The sequence below is a fragment of the Bufo bufo genome, chromosome 3 (assembly GCF_905171765.1).
Source record: "Bufo bufo chromosome 3, aBufBuf1.1, whole genome shotgun sequence".
Classification (NCBI taxonomy): Eukaryota; Metazoa; Chordata; class Amphibia; order Anura; family Bufonidae; genus Bufo; species Bufo bufo.
The window spans coordinates 159,166,822-159,184,494 of record NC_053391.1 but is presented as its reverse complement, the minus strand read 5'-3'; the positions used below and the strand labels follow the sequence as shown (position 1 = coordinate 159,184,494).

Sequence of the window (17,673 nt, the reverse complement as noted above, 5' to 3'; positions counted from 1 at the left end):
CATGTTATTGTCTCCACAGTATATGGTAAATTACAGGGTAGCCAACTTACAATTATCATCTACAGTATGTAATAGGTTTCACAATCATATGGAAGGACAGAACCAGGGTACTTTGATCAAGAGTGCAATGCGCTGATCTCTTATTGAGATGACTCTCGTCTTTTGCTGGACTAATACAGAATGTTCAGTTCTGTTTGTATTAATGAGTTTTCTTTAGTACTATGCCATCACTTAGTAATCATGGAGGTCTAAGTGCTAAGGTCATCAGGTCCCCTAGGAAAATGAGGCTAAAGACCTGTAGTCAGACTCCCACGATCAGTGATGGCATACCCACATGGGTTGGACCCACTGTACCAACTAACTGGTTTGACTTTTGGCTAGTCCTAAGGGCGTTACCCTGGTCATCCCCTGGTTTTTAACCTTGAATCCCTACACAGGGATCTGGTCTTCACTGCAGAGGACCCACCAGACTGCTTCCTCTTGGAATGGTCCCGGTGTAGTTGGCAGCTGACCCTCATGGGTCTAAGTGACATGGGCAAAGCACCAACGGGTCAGGCCATACTTGTAGTCTGTGGACAGGAAAAGGTCAGGGCATGCAGAGCTTGTGCAATTCTGAGGTCAAGGCAGGTAGGGGGGAAATCAAAATTGGTTTAGTACACGGGCAGACAATCAGATTAGCACACCATCAATAGTAAACTAGGAACCTAAGCTCAGGCAAGGAGTGAGAAGACAGTCTAACATTTATAGCAGAAGCTGATTAACAATTAGAAGTTCTTAATAGAAGTAGCTGGGCATTGATAGACACAAGCTGCCCATCTAACAACAACACTGTTTTGGATTCCTTAAAGAGAATCTGCCATTCTGAAATACACCCTCCCCCGAGGTACTGTAATGTGTAAATAGCTGAAAACACAAAGATTTCTTGTATGTATTTCTTGTCTTTAAACTCACTTTCATGCTCTGTATGTGAATGTATACCCTGGACTCCAAGGCACTAAGAAACAGCGCAGCAAACTCCTAGATGCTTCATAAGCTCGCAGAGCAGGGGTTATTTACAGGCTTACTTCAGGGGAATGAAATAGAGACGATGCATAAGCAATGCATACAGTAAATTGAATCTGTGTGTTTTCTTCTGTCCACCCACTATTCAAGGTGGACCATGTAGACAGATTCCTATTAATAATATATGGAAAAAAAATTATAGGACAAAAAAGAGAAAATAGATAATCACTCCAGGTACGTATCTCAGTACTCCATAGTGCTCAGAAGAGAATACTGGGCTGGAACAGGAACAAACTCGGAAATCCGAAAAAAGAAGCTGCCCTTCAAGCACTGTTAAAAAGTATTCCCTTTATTTGCCACAAGATTAAAAACATCATATAGTCAACTCTCATGTGTTTCGAACAATAAAATATATGTTCTTTTTCATAGCATGGTCTAAAGGTCACAGCACTTTCATCATCTAGTGTCATCTAATTGGCATAAAAGCTAACTCCTAATATACCATAAAAAACATTAAATGAAGCCAAAACATATTCACATTGCAGATTGAGCTGTCATAACAAAATATATGGAAAAAAAAATGCAAAAAAACATACAAAAAAATAATTTGCAAAAACAAACTTTCAGTAAAATATGTAATATCAGCGCATTTATCCATGGCAGCAGGAAACCTAGTACCTAAAGCAAGAATCCAGTATGCCTCTCTCATATGTAATTTACGTTCCCAGTAGCTTCCTCCAAAAATTATGCGTCCATCAGTCAAGAAGATTAAAGATGTTGTCTGCGTGTTTAATACTGATGAGAAATTTCCCAGCAATGTCTCAGTTCTGTCAAAGTGTTAGGGCTCATGAACACTGCTGTGTTGCAGATCCATGTTACATGAATCCCTAACATGGCACCCTTTCTGTAACTCACATTGTCATAGAGAATTGTAGGAAAATCATATTATGCGCCATCAAATATAGTATGAAGCAAATACTGCAGCACTCAGTGTCTTCAGTGTAATTCCTAATTTATTTACCAAAGATGCAAATGGTGCCCTCATTAGGTATAATGCCCTGAGTAGGTATAATGCCCCTTTAGCGCCCCCAGTAGGTATAGCGCCCCGTATAGTGCCCTCAATAGGTAAAATTCCCTCCGTAGCACCCTAAGTAGATATAGTGCTCTCTGTAATGACTCCAGTAGGTATAATGCCCCCTTAAGTGACCCCAGTAAGTATAACACCCACTTTAGTGCCCTAATTAGTTATAATACTCTCCTTAAGTGCCCCCATTAGCTATAATGCCCTACTTAAGTGTCCCCAGTAGGTTTATTGTCCCTCTGAATTGCCCCCATTAGGTATAATCCCTGGGGAGGTGGTGATGTTGAGTACAATAAAGGAATTCAAGAGGGGCCTGGATGTATTTCTGGAGCGTAATAATATTACGGGCTATGGCTACTAGAGAGGGGTCGTTGATCCAGGGAGTTATTCTGATTGCCTGATTGGAGTTGGAAAGGAATTTTTTTCCCCTTAAAGGGGTTATCTCTTCTTAGACAATAGGGGCATATCACTAGGATATGCCCCCATTGTCTGATAGGTGCGGGTCCCATCTCTGGAGAGTTGTCGCAGGTCCCTCCTCTTCCATTCATGTGAATGGGAGCGCACCGCGCATGCGCGGCCACTGCTCCCATTCATTTCTATGGGGCCGAAGGAAATAGCCGAGCCAGCACTCGGCTATTTTGGCGGCTCCATAGAAATGAATAGAGGGCGGCTGCGCATGCGCAGTGCGCCCTCCTCAACTTTCTCCGCTCCGTTCTCTTAGTAGGTGCGGCTCTGGGACCCAGACCTTTCAGACAATGGGGGCATATCCTAGCGATATGCCCCCATTGTATAAGATGGGATAACCCCTTTAAGTGGGGAAAATTGGTTTCTACCTCAGTTTTTTTATTTTGCCTTCCTTTGGATCAACTTGCAGGATGACAGGCCGAACTGGATGGACAGATGTCTTTTTTCGGCCTTATAAACTATGTTACTACGTAAAATCGCTTGCTATTGTTTATTCCTAGTCCAGCTAGTAAGCAGATAATGAAATCTATCTAGGTTAGTCAACAAAAACTATATTCCAGCAAAAATTAACCCTTAAAACTTATACATTTTATTTTGATCAATTAAAAATCGGGGAATAGAAATTCCATATACGGAGAGACAGTTAGTAATGAAGGTCTAGTGAAATAAGACCCGTAGTAAGCACCCAGGAAGCAACGGGGGAAATGGGGAATCTGTCCCTTTTCTTTCCCTAGTCTATTCCTAAGCCCAGGGACGACCCCTGATGGTGGGGACTCCCTGTCCTCGAACCTGGGCTGTTAATACCCTCACAAGACCCTATGGAGTATTGAAGGGAAGTGTAAAGATGCGTGATACCCTAAATCAAGGGTGCTTCGTTTGTGGAGCCATAGGAATGACCGGATCCTGAGGCAGACAACTCATGGGTCATTTATGTGGACTGAAGGAATTTACTAACTGCACCTTTGGAACTGTGATGTTAAAGTTATCGCACACAGACTATTTCTGCGATGAACTCCAGCTAGGTCCTGTGACGACCCTGGTCCTTTGGTCATACTGTCATGCTATGCTTTGCCCGAGTGAATGAGATCTCCTCCAGCCATTGACGATTGGTGCCCTATTCTATCTTATTTGGCATCGTTTTTGTTGTCATGGATACCATATTATCTATGCCGGTATCCATCACCCAAATCCCATTGACCCCTTGATGATCCCATAAAGTGGGGGAAACGTGTCAGGGGTTTTCAAATAGTAATTAAGTGGTGGATCATATATTCAATTACTTGTCTGCGATAATACTATGACCATAAGTGTGAATATAATCCACCAATAGGCCCTTTCTTATAGGGTGGGGGTGTATTTCATGTCTTTCATCGTTTTGTAAGCACCCTTGATTTAGGGTATCACGCATCTTTACACTTCCCTTCAATACCCCATAGGGTCTTGTGAGGGTAGTAACAGCCCAGGTTCAAGGACAGGGAGTCCCCACCATCAGGGGTCGTCCCTGGGCTTAGGAATAGACTAGGGAGAGAAAAGGGACAGATTCCCCATTTCCCCCGTTGCTTCCTGGGTGAATCCGTTTTTGGTCCGTATTGTGTCATCCATATTTCCTGGATACTGCTGAGTGTCACACCACAAGTTCCATGCTAGTACAACTAGATGTGTGAAGACCGTTTTATTAGGGTCAAAGGTGTCTGCATAGAATATAATACAATATTGCTGATTATTAGCAGAGATAGGTATGATTATTTTCCTGATTACTTCCCTATTACAAGCCTCTCTAATTAAATCATCTATAGTGTTTTTGTGGTGGAAAGAACAATTTTTAGAGACTGTAAATTTGAATCATTCAGTAAATAAATGAAATGTTTAACACAGTTCGTACAGATTAGGGTACTTTCACACTTGCGTTGCTGAATTCCAGCAGGCAGTTCCCTCGCCGGAACTGTGTGCAAACTGATACCATTTGTAGACTGATCCGGATCCGACTCACAAATGCATTGCATTACCGGATCCGTCTCTACGGTTGTCATCCGGGACACTTGGGGCCGGATCCGGCATTCTGGCAAGTGTTCCGGAATTTTGGACGGAAAAAATACCGCAGCATGCTGCAGTATTTTCTCTGTCCGAAAACCGTACAGTGACTGAACTGAAGACATCCTGATGCATACTGAACAGATTGCTCTCCATTCAGAATGCATTAGCATAAAACTGATCAGTTTTTTTCCGGTATTGAGCCCCTAGGACGGAACTCAATACCGGAAAAGTTTAATGCAAGTGTGAAAGTACCCTTAACACATTCATGATTTTAACAGCAGACATTCTGAACCAACAGACAATAAATAAGTCACTGATAATGTATCCCTGTCTGTAAAGAAAAATAAAATGAAAAAAATTCATAATCGATATGTCCTAATGAGAAGAAACCACTTTAAGTTTTGCACTTACACTTCGTATAATGTATTAGTTTTAAATACCATATTGCCCCTATCACTGTATTTAAAATCACAAGAATGATAGCGCCAAAACTGAAAGAGGATATGCTGTATTTTTCACTCTATAAGATGCACCTGATTATAAGGTGCACTTAGGTTTTAGAGGAGAAAAATAAGAAAAAAAAATGTGTTTAATCAGACCTCAGAACAGTCCCTCAATCTTCATCAGACCCACAATCCTCATCAGACCTCAGATCAGATTTTCAATCTTCATCAGGCCTCCAATCCTCAGCAGACCTTAGATCAGACCCACAAATCAGACCTCAGATCAGACAAAAAAAATTTATGAATTTACCTCTCCTGCTCTGGCACTACCACTTGGAAGATTTAGCTCGTTCTATCTGCAGTGCTGCACTGTGACAGGATGTCACACAGCGCTAAGTAATAGTTCACAACTACTCGTATTACGTGCTGACTCTGTACGCAGTCAGGCCACAGCACAGCATGACACCAGCAGAAGACCAAGGAGCGGTGAGTACAGCCATCACCAGGAGAGCTACACTCACTGCTCCTCCTGCATACTAATGAATGCTTCCATAATGAAAGCTCTCATTAGTATTCACTTTATAAGCTGCACTGACATTTCTCCCACACCTTTGAAGGGAAGAAAGTGTGTCTTATGGAGAGAAAAATACTGTAGATAGCTGTATGCAGTACATATTCCATCTAAATTAATTTCGATTATTGCAATATTGAAATGTCTAAAAACCCTTCAATACACTGAATTAGTCATTTATAATTTACAGCAAAAATTTCTATTCCATATTAATTTAAAAAAATTAATGTTGTCTAAGTTTAAGGACCAATTATGCAAATTACCCACACGATTCCTCTATTTTACCTGAATTACATGCACAGCTGGGCTTTTTCCTATAAATCCTGACTCACAAAGATCTGATTAATTAAGTGCAGCTTTGTTAACATATTCTCTTTGATGGATACTTAGCATTTCTGTCACTTGCTTTGAAGCTTATTTCTGCCTAAAAATATTTCAAGGTGACACGGAATCAGAGAGCTCTGATCTCACTTTCAAAACGATGCTGCAGATTCTTCTCACTGACCTTCCACTCCACAAAATGGATATGAAACTTTATAGGTGTCAGTAGATTGCACTGGTCTCCGCCGGAGTACCATCATGTAAGAGGCGAAATGCACAGAATTATTACTAGCTTATAAATGATATCTCTGATAAGGCTGCCAAAAATAAGGCTAAGGCTACACGACGACTTGTCATGACATCAGATTTCAAATATCGTCTGCTACATTTCAACTACTGATTGTGAATATGGTCACGCTATGACCCACATGTTTCCACAAAACAGAGCTGGTGAATTTCAGCACGACCACAATCAGTTAGGATTTTAGCAGCTTGACATTGAGATCATCTATCATGCAGCTTAAGGTTCCTGTGTAGCCTTAGCCTAACTGCCAAGCATTGTAGTTCATTTTGACATTGCCTATTTACTATACTATATAGTATTATAGAAAAAAAGTGTTGTCCATTGCACATCTGTAGTCACTATCCAATAAAAGCTGATATGACGTGTGCAAGTGACCCACTTTTGCATTTTGAATGTAAAGCATACATAACCAGTGTAGACACAGACCAATTGCATGTCGCCACATTATATTTATACCAGATAGATCTCATCCACATATCAATCACAGAACTGCTAAATCGATGCAACTGTTGCATGTTTAAACAGGTGATTCCATGAAAATATTCTACATTTTTCAAACCAGCACCTGGATCTGAATAGTTTTGTTATTGCATGTAATTATAAATATAATATACCCAGTGAGTAAATAAAATTTATCTTTATAACGCCACCTGCTTTTTATAATTTTCCTCATTTTTCTGTCCATCTTGTTGAGGTGGACGCACATGCTCAGTTCCATCCTTCATCCACCACCAGCCACATCTTTTTTTTAGAAGCTGTGACGTTACAAGGAGAGAGCTGCATAAGAAAGGACACCCCCACCTGCCTTCCTAAACTGAGATAGGGAGAAAGCTGCAGCAGATAGGACATACCTCCTGAGCTGCCATCCTGAAATAAATCCAGCAAAGTAATTAGAACAATGTATAAGGAGAACTGTTTCTAGCTTTTTTAGATTGTCATGTACTCTATGATGTCAGGTTTTCATTTTTTGCATTAATTATGGATAACCCCTTTAATTACACCTAATATTTTATTAAATTTGCATGAGATGATTTCTGAGGTTGAGTCCATTTGTAAATCTGGCGTGGAGCATTATAATATCTGTTACATATAGATTTCCTCCAGTCTCCAGCCCTGTTGGGTTTATTAACCTGTTTACCCTGAAAGATTTGAAACTTTCAGTGGTACCATTGTTTTGCCCAATAAAACATTTTCAGCTCCTTAGATTTTTTAATCTATATTTGATGTGTTCCTGTATCCTGATCTTTGGTTTTCTCATAGTATACTCAGTATAACAAAGATTGCAAATGTCAAGCACATTGCTATCAATCACTTGGGCAGAGTCACAGTTTATAATTTGATAGCTTCACTTCCGGAATGGTCAGAGACACTACAGGGAAAATACCCAGTGGGCCAATGCGCAGGGGGCCACCCGAGTCCTCCCCATAGTGTCAAACAGGTACATAATGAGCTGATGCTTTCAGCATTAATTAATGCCAGGAGCATCAGGCACTTATGCACCTGGCTGGCAGCCGCAGGTTCCCTCATGAATTTAAGTCCTTAGGATGGTGTTACCATTAAATACTTCAGCAAGGGCTGCAGAATTTTGTGCTGCACTATGGTATTTGGTTGTGCTGGGGCAGTATTTTGTACTGTACTTTATTTTCATGGCCACTTATACTTCCTTCACCTTCTTTCAGTTTGGAACTGCCTACCACATAGAGCTACTTTTAGGTTTTTTTCCAGGCCCAAGTTCCTAGTATGCCCCAGCATAGTTTCTTTTATAATTATTACAGAGTGACTTATTTCTGGCCAATATACAGTTCCATTATTATGGTATTTGACATCGAAGGATGTCCAAATATGGACACTGCACTTATTCCTGTAGGATAGCTTCTGTGATAGACAGTAGTGCTACTAGATAATTTTTTCAGGAAAACCATCTTTATAAAAAAAAAAAAAAAAAAAGGCTGCCTGTACAGGCCAATTTTAAATATATCGTACATGGGGTAGAGGCTATGGTTTTCTAAAGCAAAGTTTTGAATGGTCACTGCTATTTTAACTAACTTTGTATAGATCAATAGTGCAGGTGCATATAAGAAACTTTGTAATATATCTTATAAAAAAAATGCACTTTTCTTCCTCTAGAATATTTTCCTTCCATCTCCATAGTCTACTATGTGTTTCTGTTTCTAAAAGCATGTAATCTGATCCTTCAGTGAGCTGACACTCGTCTTGTATCTCAAGTTGATTCAGCAGAGAATATTAGTTTAGGATAGGGCTAGAGGGAGAAATAGGCATTTTTATCTGATAAGATATATTACAACATTTTTTTATCTTCACCTGTAATATTGATTTATGTATAGTATGTTGAAATGACAGTGACCAATTAAATCCCATGTTTAACTTCATAGAGGTTAAACATTTAATGGTACAGTTCTTTCTGGAACACACGGAGTGGTTTATTGCATTGCATATTTGAATGTAATGTCTGGTTGCAGAAACCGGCCGTTGGTATGCTTTGAGAGATGCAGGTTGTCAGAGCACCCTGGGAGTTGTATTTTCACAACAGCTTGAAAGTGATGAAGATCCATTGCCTTAAGGGAAATTCTGTCCACAGTCTCTTCACCGCATGAGTGGTTTCTTTCATTCCTTTTCTGTATTATTTGAGGCAGAGCAATAAATCTGTCATTCACTACTAATAATAATGAGGGTCAGCTTTTTTTTTTACTAATTAGCAATATAGTAACATTTTGGAAACTTATCAGTTAGTTATCCTCTTGGATGGATGTCAGGATTGGCCATTCTGTGTTCCCAGCAGAACTGAGTGCAAATAACAAATGGAATCATTTTGGCATTTGAGCGTAGCAAGCTGCTTCGTGGTTGTGTTTTTTTTTCTGGAACAGTTAATACTTAGCAGCCGGGTGTTATTTTATTTGTATGGTACAGCTTATTCCATCTTGTTCTCTACACTTTTCTCATACAAGAAAGGTTTTCACTTATGAAATGTTTAGCATTAGGCTTTTTTCGTATACTGTTCTATTGATGTAATGGTATAAATTAAAATATAAGATACTAAAATTCAGTTCTGATGATTCAATTTTCTTTGGGGTTTTGGCATTTTAATGGCAAGATTGTCATAGACCGCTGCACATGTTTTGCCTTCAAAAATAGAGAAGCTCCACTAGAAACTTAATGGACCCCAGTATAAGTCAAGGAAATTCATTGGAATGCATTTTTTAAAAAAAAATTGCTATATTGGTTATGGCTCCATTAACTCTCTGCTGCACCATGACCTACAATATGTCATGTAATAACTTTCATTGGAGCATCATGCCATACATTTATTTCTTGGTGATTAGACAGGCTCAGAAGCTCTGCCCTCATGATCACCGCAAGAGCCTATCTGTAACTTCCACTGGAAAGGCCAGGATTAGTGAAAACTCTGATACTGGCCTTTTAACCCCTTAGATGCTGTGGTCATTAGTGACCACAACATCTAGACAGATGTCCCACAGTGTGCGCACAGTGCTGTTGCAGGTGATAATGGGTTGCTGTGGCAGCCGGAGACTTCCAAGTTTTTTTACTGATGACCTATCCTCTAGATAGGATATAGGATATCCTCCTGGTGATCAGCTGTTTGAAAAGTGTAGTACTTTGAAGTCTGGATATTTGTGAACATTTTCCCCTGTGCAAAGTCATCAACTTCTCACTTTATTTTACTTTGAGGGCTAACTTGTACTGTTTAATATTGTGTAATGGCATTTTATATGTATGTGGTCATATATATCCTGCTCAGTTGCACAATACTGTGGAAAGGGTTAATGAACATTGAGAGACTTTTGGGACATTCTAGCTAATAATGAAAAGCTGGTAATTTTCCACAGCTACCATAGGGTTTAAAGAAGAGCATATTTTGGATGGAAAAAGCCAGACGTCTTTACCACAAAAACTAGACAGGCTGGTTTTTTGAATGTCTGATTATCTATGTTGTTATGTCTGAAAACTTGTTTATATCTGGAAAAACTGATCTGTCATTGCCATTGAGTATCATTGAAGCTCTAATGCAAGTCTATGACAGACGGGAGTTGTAACATTGTAATTGTTTGTGCTGAGTTTCTCCAATCCACCCACCCCACTAGAAGGTTTTAGTTCAGCTAGAAACAGTATATAAGGAGAGCAGTCAGAGCCCCAAGAGTTCTACAGTTGGGGACCAGTGCTTAGAGGGGAAGACTCTGCCAGTCTGTATGAGTGACCATAAGAAGACGCTGAGATGGGGACGCTGAGCCACAGACCATGGGTCACCAGCCCTGGTGTAGAATTATCATATTAAACTACTTTAAGAGTAAACAATGTAAAAAAATAAAATACGGTAATAAAAAACATTGCATAATTGCTTTTTGTTCCTCTTATTTCCCAAATATACCAGAAAAAAGTAATCATAAAGGTCTAATGAAAAATATTTTTTTTTCCTATTTTCCTCCTCTAAAACCTAGGTATGTCTTATGGGCAGGCGCGTCTTAAAGGGCGAAAAATACAGTTGTTTTAAGTATCAATTGTATTTTATTAATTGCAGTCATTGTAATTTAGTAGTTACATTGTAAAATTGTGAGAAACAGAAACAGGTGGCATACATTCCGACATCTCTCATCTGCTTCCATTTAAATTATTAACTGAAGGTTTTCTCCAGCAATTCTCTAGATGATGCAGACTTTAGAGTAGCAATTTCTTTGGGTTCATATGGTTTTGCTACTTACAGTATGCTGTGGGAACATTTATTGATTTCTTTTGAGGTGTGTGTTAGGCAAACAACCCATCCACATGTAGCAGAAAAAAAAATGTGTGAACTTTAGAGCAAGCTGAGAATTTTAAAAAACTGCAGCATGTTCATTATTTTGAGAAAAGTTTGTAGATTGTTACTGGGTGAAATTTGCTCCAATTGTGCAGACAAATGTTGTATTAGTTTATATGCACATAGTGCATAGTTTGCACTGATGTTAGTACGGAAAATCTGCAATGTAATACAGTACCTGTATATAGATGAGATTTTCAAAATCACATGTACATGGTGTTTAAATTTTTTTTTTGCAATGCAAAGGGTCAAATCTGTGTCAAAATCTGTGATAAAATTTACAAGTAACATAAATTCATATTGATGCTGATTTGGTGCAAAAAACGACACTGCTGTTTTCATATACCCTTAAGGTGGGTTCAATCGTGGCAGAAATGCTGCAGATTTCCTGTCTCGGAATTAGGCCTCATGCACACGGCCGTTGTTTTGGTCCGCATCCGAGCCGCCGTTTCAGGCGGCTCGGATGCGGACCCATTCATTTCAATGGGGCCGCAAAAGATGCGGACAGCACTCCGTGTGCTGTGCGCATCAGTTGCTCGGTTCCGTGGCCCCGCTAAAAAAAAAAATATAACATGTCCTATTCTTGTCCGCGCTTTGCGGACAAGAATAGGCATTTATATTAAGGGCTGTCCGTGCCGTTCCGCAAATTGCGGAACGCGCACGGACGCCATCCGTGTTTTGCAGATCCGCGATTTGAAAAAGATCCGCGATTTGAAAAAAATTGCTTGGTCACGAGGGCCCAAAACAAGCTGGTCACTAAAGGGTTAATGAGCCCTCTACACATTCACAAGTGTTTTCCTCTCCTAACAAATATTAACTAAATGGATGAAAGCGACTGTAAGCATTTCATCTGGATTAACAAATTCTGTAAGACCCGCTCACCATTGGACTATTAAATATTAATACCAACATCAAAATAGCGAAACAGCGCTTCAAATGTTTTCATTATCTTCTCATCTTCTGTTACCAAGATTTAGTCATGCAAAATGTAAAAGACGATAAACAGAATCAGTGGGAAACTCCTATCAAGGGAGTTTTAAAAGCCAAAAATAAATGTTTTATGTGTTTTCCATGGCAGTGTGCTATGGAACACGATCCTCGCAGCAAGTTGTTGTAGGGAATATATGACTCTGGAGCGACTTTAGCAAGAGGACTTTGCATTTTGCTGGACAGGTTGAAGCCAGGCAGTGGAGCAGGACCAGTGGCAGCATTCCAGAATAAAGATATGTCCTCATTATTACCTAATAACTTCTTTTTATCGAGGTCCTGCCGCTACTCTTGACATGTCTGTTTTAGTAAATAATTATATTCCACATGAAATGACAATTCTGGAGCATTTATTCTTATGAGTCTACGTTGTGTTTTTCCACTATCATTCCTGGCTGATGTTTATGAATAAAGGTACAACTGGGTGTTACCAGTTGGGGTGTGTCCCAGCACAGTGTGACATTATCAAATCAGTGCTGTCAGTGTAAGGCTGGGTTCACACCTGAGCGTTTTACAGTGCGTTCCTACGCGCTGTAAAACGCTCAACAGGCAAGAACCAATGTTTCCCTATGGGAATGGTACTCACCAGAGCGTTTCACAGCGCGTACGATCGCGCTGTAAAACGCCCGACGCCCCAAGAAGTACAGGAGCTTCTTTGGGGCGTCTTGTCGCGCGTTCCCGTACATAGACTTCCGGGAAAGCGCGACAATGGGCGTTCGCTTGTTCCGGAGCCGCGTCTGTAAACGCGCATAAAATCGCGCATACAGAGCGCTCCATCCCATACGCTCAGGTCTGAACGCAGCGTAACGCGATTTTATGCGGGTTTACAGACGCGGCTCCGGAACAAGCGAACGCCCATTGTCGCGCGTTCCCGGAAGTCTATGTACGGGAACGCGCGACAAGACACCCCAAAGAAGCTCCTGTACTTCTTGGGGCGTCGGGCGTTTTACAGCGCGATCGTACGCGCTGTGAAAGTGAGAACCATTCCCATAGGGAAACATTGGTTCTTGCCTGTTGAGCGTTTTACAGCGCGTAGGAACGCGCTGTAAAACGCTCAGGTGTGAACCCAGCCTTAGGGTCCATTCACACGTCCTTGTGTGTTTTGCGGATCCGTAAAACACGGACACGGGCAATGTGCGTTCCACCTTTTTGCGGACCGCACGTCGCCGTCACTTAATAGAAAATGCCTAATCTTGTCCGCAAATTGCAGAAACGGAAGTGCGGATCCGCAATTCCGGATCTGGGCAGCATATCGTGCGGCCCCATAGAAATGAATGGGTCCACAATTCCGTCCCGCATAATGCGTAACAGAATTGCGGAGGTGTGAATGGACCCTTAGGGGCTGTTCGCATCTTGTTTTTGTTGTACGTCAAGCGGATATATTTGTAAACAGAAAAACTTATAGAAACGAACCAATAGACTATAACTGCATAATTATGGGGGCAATTTATCATGCAAAGAATTTTTGAAGTCATTGCACTGACATCATTTGGCGCATCTTTACAAATAACACTATTGTCTAGAGATTTTACTCAATACTGGAGTAAGGTCTGTTCTTCCAGCAAAGAATGCCAGGATTCACCTGGACGCAAACTTCTGCGTGCAGCGGTATTTGTCCGGTCGATACTCAGCATATTAGCGGGTTTCAGACGGATCTCCGCCGAACCCCATTGCAGTTAATGGGCGGGTCGGATGTCATTCTGACAGTGTCCGTCAGTGATGGATCCGGCAGGCTTTTCCCAATCAGAACAGCCTGATGGATCTGTAAATGCTAGTGTGAAACTAGCCTCAGAGTGACTTTTTAAAAGGTTGTAATTGATAAGTTTTGTGTGCAGCTAAAGCTAGTTTCACTCTAGTATTCTGAATGCTGCCTGAATGCCCGCCAGCCCCATTAAGGCCTCTTTCACACGGGCGTGTGCGCCCCGTGGTCGCAATGCACAAGCGGGCAAAATGCGGGCAAAAATGCGGGCCGCAATGCACAAGCGCAGTCCGTGGGGCAGCCGCTTGAATGGGTCCGCGATCCGGCCGTTCCGCAAAATGATAGGACATGTTCTATCTTTTTGCAGAACGGAAGTACGGCATGAAACCCTTCCGTAGGGTTCCGTTCCGTGCTTCCGTTCCACATAATTCCACATCTCCGGATTTGCGGACCCATTGAAGTGAATGGATCCGCATCGCATCCGTGATGCGGAATGCCCACAGAGCGGCACCCGTGTATTGCGGATCCGCAAATGTGTTCCGCAATACGGCAACGTGGCGCACACACCTGTGTGCAAGAGGCCTAACAGTCACGGGGTCCAGCAGAGATCCATACCTGCAAATCATGTGATTAATTCCTCCCTTTAATCGAACATGATTAAGACCTGAACTACATGATAACTTTAATTGTGCACATTATCGTGATCTGTAGTGAGATGCACAGATTATCTTGATGGATCATCAGTTGCCCCATGTTCCCCATTGTATTCTACTATGCAAGACTCAAGCAGTGAATCTACTGAAAACTTTTCACAAGCATCCTATAGCTAAGAGTCCGTGACAGCCGTGCTCCCCATAGAGAAGGCAGGGATGTTTTTTCACCGTCCCTGCCTTCCTCTTTGCTCTAAACACAAGTGCTGTGTATACAGATCAGGATGCCGTAATGCTGCTTCTTGCTCCAGTCGCAGCAATCAGGTGACCACCAGGGGCAAGGAGTCTGTGGAGGGTGCTTAGTCTTAGCAGACCCATGTCAGCTCTGCAATGAGGTTGTTTAGCGATATACAACATATCTGGGAGATTGTAAAAATGACAAACATAATGTCTGGTCAGGAAGCAGGTTAAATGAACTGAACTGGTTAGCAGCTCTTGCAGTGGCAATTAAATTTTAAAGAAAATGTCCACCTTCAACATCAGTTTGATTATCAGAATGGGTAAAAAAAAAATGAGTAAAACATTTTGTGCAGGTTAATTTGTCTTATTATGTAGCAGTTAAGGTTTTGTTTTCTGATACAGAGCTTGAAGCCCATGGATTGAAAAATTCATATTAACATTCTGTCTGCTTGCAGCGACCAGCAGGGGGAGCTTACTGCATACGGCTTATATAGTGAACTCAACAATAATACAGTATGCAGTACGCTTCTAAGCTGCCTCTAGTGATGACTGCATGCAGCCAGAATTGTATCATTTAACTGAATAGCTGGCCATATGGAGCTCACTGTCAGAAAAGTAGAACTCTGACCACTGTAAGGACTCCGGTCTTAATAAACCCCTGCATGGTGGTGGATCCACTAGAGCAGGGATGGGCAAACTGAGGTTCTCCAGCTGTTGTAAAACTACAAATCCCATCATGCCCTGCTGTAGGCTGATAGCTGTAGGCAGACTGGGCATACTGGGAGTTGTAGTTTTACAACATCTGGAGAGCTGCAGTTTGCCCATCCCTGCACTAGAGTTATGAAGATGTTTTGACCTCTCCATAACTTCGGCGGATTCACTGCTGCTTCTAAGTGCAAGACAGCTTCCGAACTGTCTTACATTTAGACCTTTTGGTAAATGATAAGTGAGAGAGGCCTGCCAGCCTGTCCTCTTCCCTGCCCAGATCATGCCCACACCTGGTGTGAGCGGGGAAAACTCACAGATTGCGGCGCAACTAACCTTTGCGCTGCAATCTGCACCTGAAAAATACATCTACTATAGACGTATTTCAGCTTCATAAATTACCACCAAAATCTTAGAAATGAAAATGACATGATGTTCAAGGGTGGACATTCACTTTAAATCAGCCTTTTAATAGCCAGATTTTAGTTAATATACTTTTTATGGATATTTACTAGAGCATTCTTACACTTTCTTTTCTAAAGCATGTAAGTTCTAGAGAAATCCTAATTGTTATACATTTAATATCTTACATTTCAGAATTGAAAGTGGATTCCTATCAGGAGATCAGATAATAGAAATTCATAAATAAGCAGATTGTTGTACACCTTTTCCTGTGTCTTTTATGTGTGATATACTCTGTATTTAATGATGTTGATAAAATCAGTCCTGACAGATGTTACTTGGTTTTAAGTAAAGCCATATTTCTTACATTTCACCATAATACAGAGTCCAGAAGAAGGAGCTGCCACCTCAGTTTATACATCTGTCTCACCGGACCTTGAAGGAATTGGAGGCTGTTATTTATACAACGGTGAAAAAATAAAATCCGCTGAGGTGTCTTATAATCTAGAACTTCAGAAGAAACTATGGACCGAAAGCTGCAAGATGGCCGCCCTTCCTGTTTCATCATAAACCTGTTGTCTTCTTAACATTTCACATCCCTAGACTCAAGCCTTCCAGATATTTCCATTAGACTCTCATCTTTTATGGGATTCATTTGTGACATTTATCGCTCGGGATTCAATGTATTTGTTTAGTTATTAAAATATAGCTCAAATTACGACTGTTCTAATCATAATATTCCAACAATGTGTACATACAAAGTACAATTCAGTCATCAACATGATTATGTGCCGCTTTTGCCTGAAGGATTCTGGCCTTTAATTGCGTGCCATGAATATTAATGGGTAACTGTGATCTGATCGGGCAAGTTGTGTTCATGTTTCAGAAGAATCCTCTATGAATTCATGATGTACAGCTCGCTTTGGGTATACTAATATGTTTCATATGAAGAGTAAAATTATTCCTTTGACGCACATTGTGGCCTTAAAAATGATGATGAGTTCATTAGGTATTCACTTGGATGTAATAAGCAATTTCGGAAAGCTTAAGTTGTAATCATAGGAGATTTGAGAATTTGTTAGTGAGATCCTAACTAAAATAATTTATCAAAACTTTACAAAGATATAGTGAAAAATTACAATAAAAATAATTTTTTTGCATAAGGTTCTGTAAGAAAAGTAAAACCCTCTATGAGACAATTTAATAATTTGTATCACAGGAAATGTATTCTTACTGTCTTATTCCACCTGCAGGAATTTGTCAGCCACCAAGGGACCATTATTCAGTCAAAGATTTTGGTTAATTTTAACTTTTATCTCGGAAACATTATAGTATTGTACAACCACTTCTCTTGTTAATAAACACAGATATGAAAATGCTGAGTGTTTTGTGCAGAAGCTTATGTCCATTTTTTTGTGAAATCTTTTACGAAAAAAGTAAAAATGAAGCCTAACTATTATAGCACATTTTGTTTTTTAGGGGATTGCTTTCTCAACAAATGAGCAAGATGGTTAAAATTCTCTTTAAACCCTCAAAACTACACATTTCAGTTATTTGTCCAATTATGTTTTTATTCTTGCTATCATTGCACATACCTGAATATATCATAATATAGTCCGACTGTATTGTTCTGAATGCAGATATTCTATACTGGTGTAGACTTTCATACTTATGGATCATATGAATTTAAAATACTGTGGCAACCCTTATGATAGGTCATTAGTATAAAATCGATGGGGGTTTGACACCTGAAACCCCCACCAATCAGCTAGTCTGAACAGGCGCCAGAAATCGGACAGTGCATAGAGCCAGAAGAGCCAGAAGCAGACAACAGGTAGCTGCTGTTTTGCTCTTATTCACGAGAGCTGAGCTGCAGTAACCCAGTATGGCCACAGTGGACAGAAATGTCTGCTACCACTGTGTTATTTCCCGCGTCGA

General features: G+C 40.7%; 1 protein-coding gene across 2 annotated transcripts in view; it reads left to right on the top strand.

Annotated features, from left to right (window-relative positions):
- Positions 1-17,114, top strand: part of DHRSX (dehydrogenase/reductase X-linked) — a 403,310-nt gene extending 386,196 nt beyond the window's left edge. For both annotated transcript variants that reach the window (XM_040423740.1, XM_040423739.1), the window contains exon 7: positions 16,120-17,114. In XM_040423740.1, coding sequence (XP_040279674.1) covers positions 16,120-16,305 — 186 coding nt within the window. In that variant the 3' untranslated portion in view covers positions 16,306-17,114. The remainder of the gene's footprint in view (positions 1-16,119) is intronic.
- Positions 17,115-17,673: the final 559 nt, after the last annotated feature.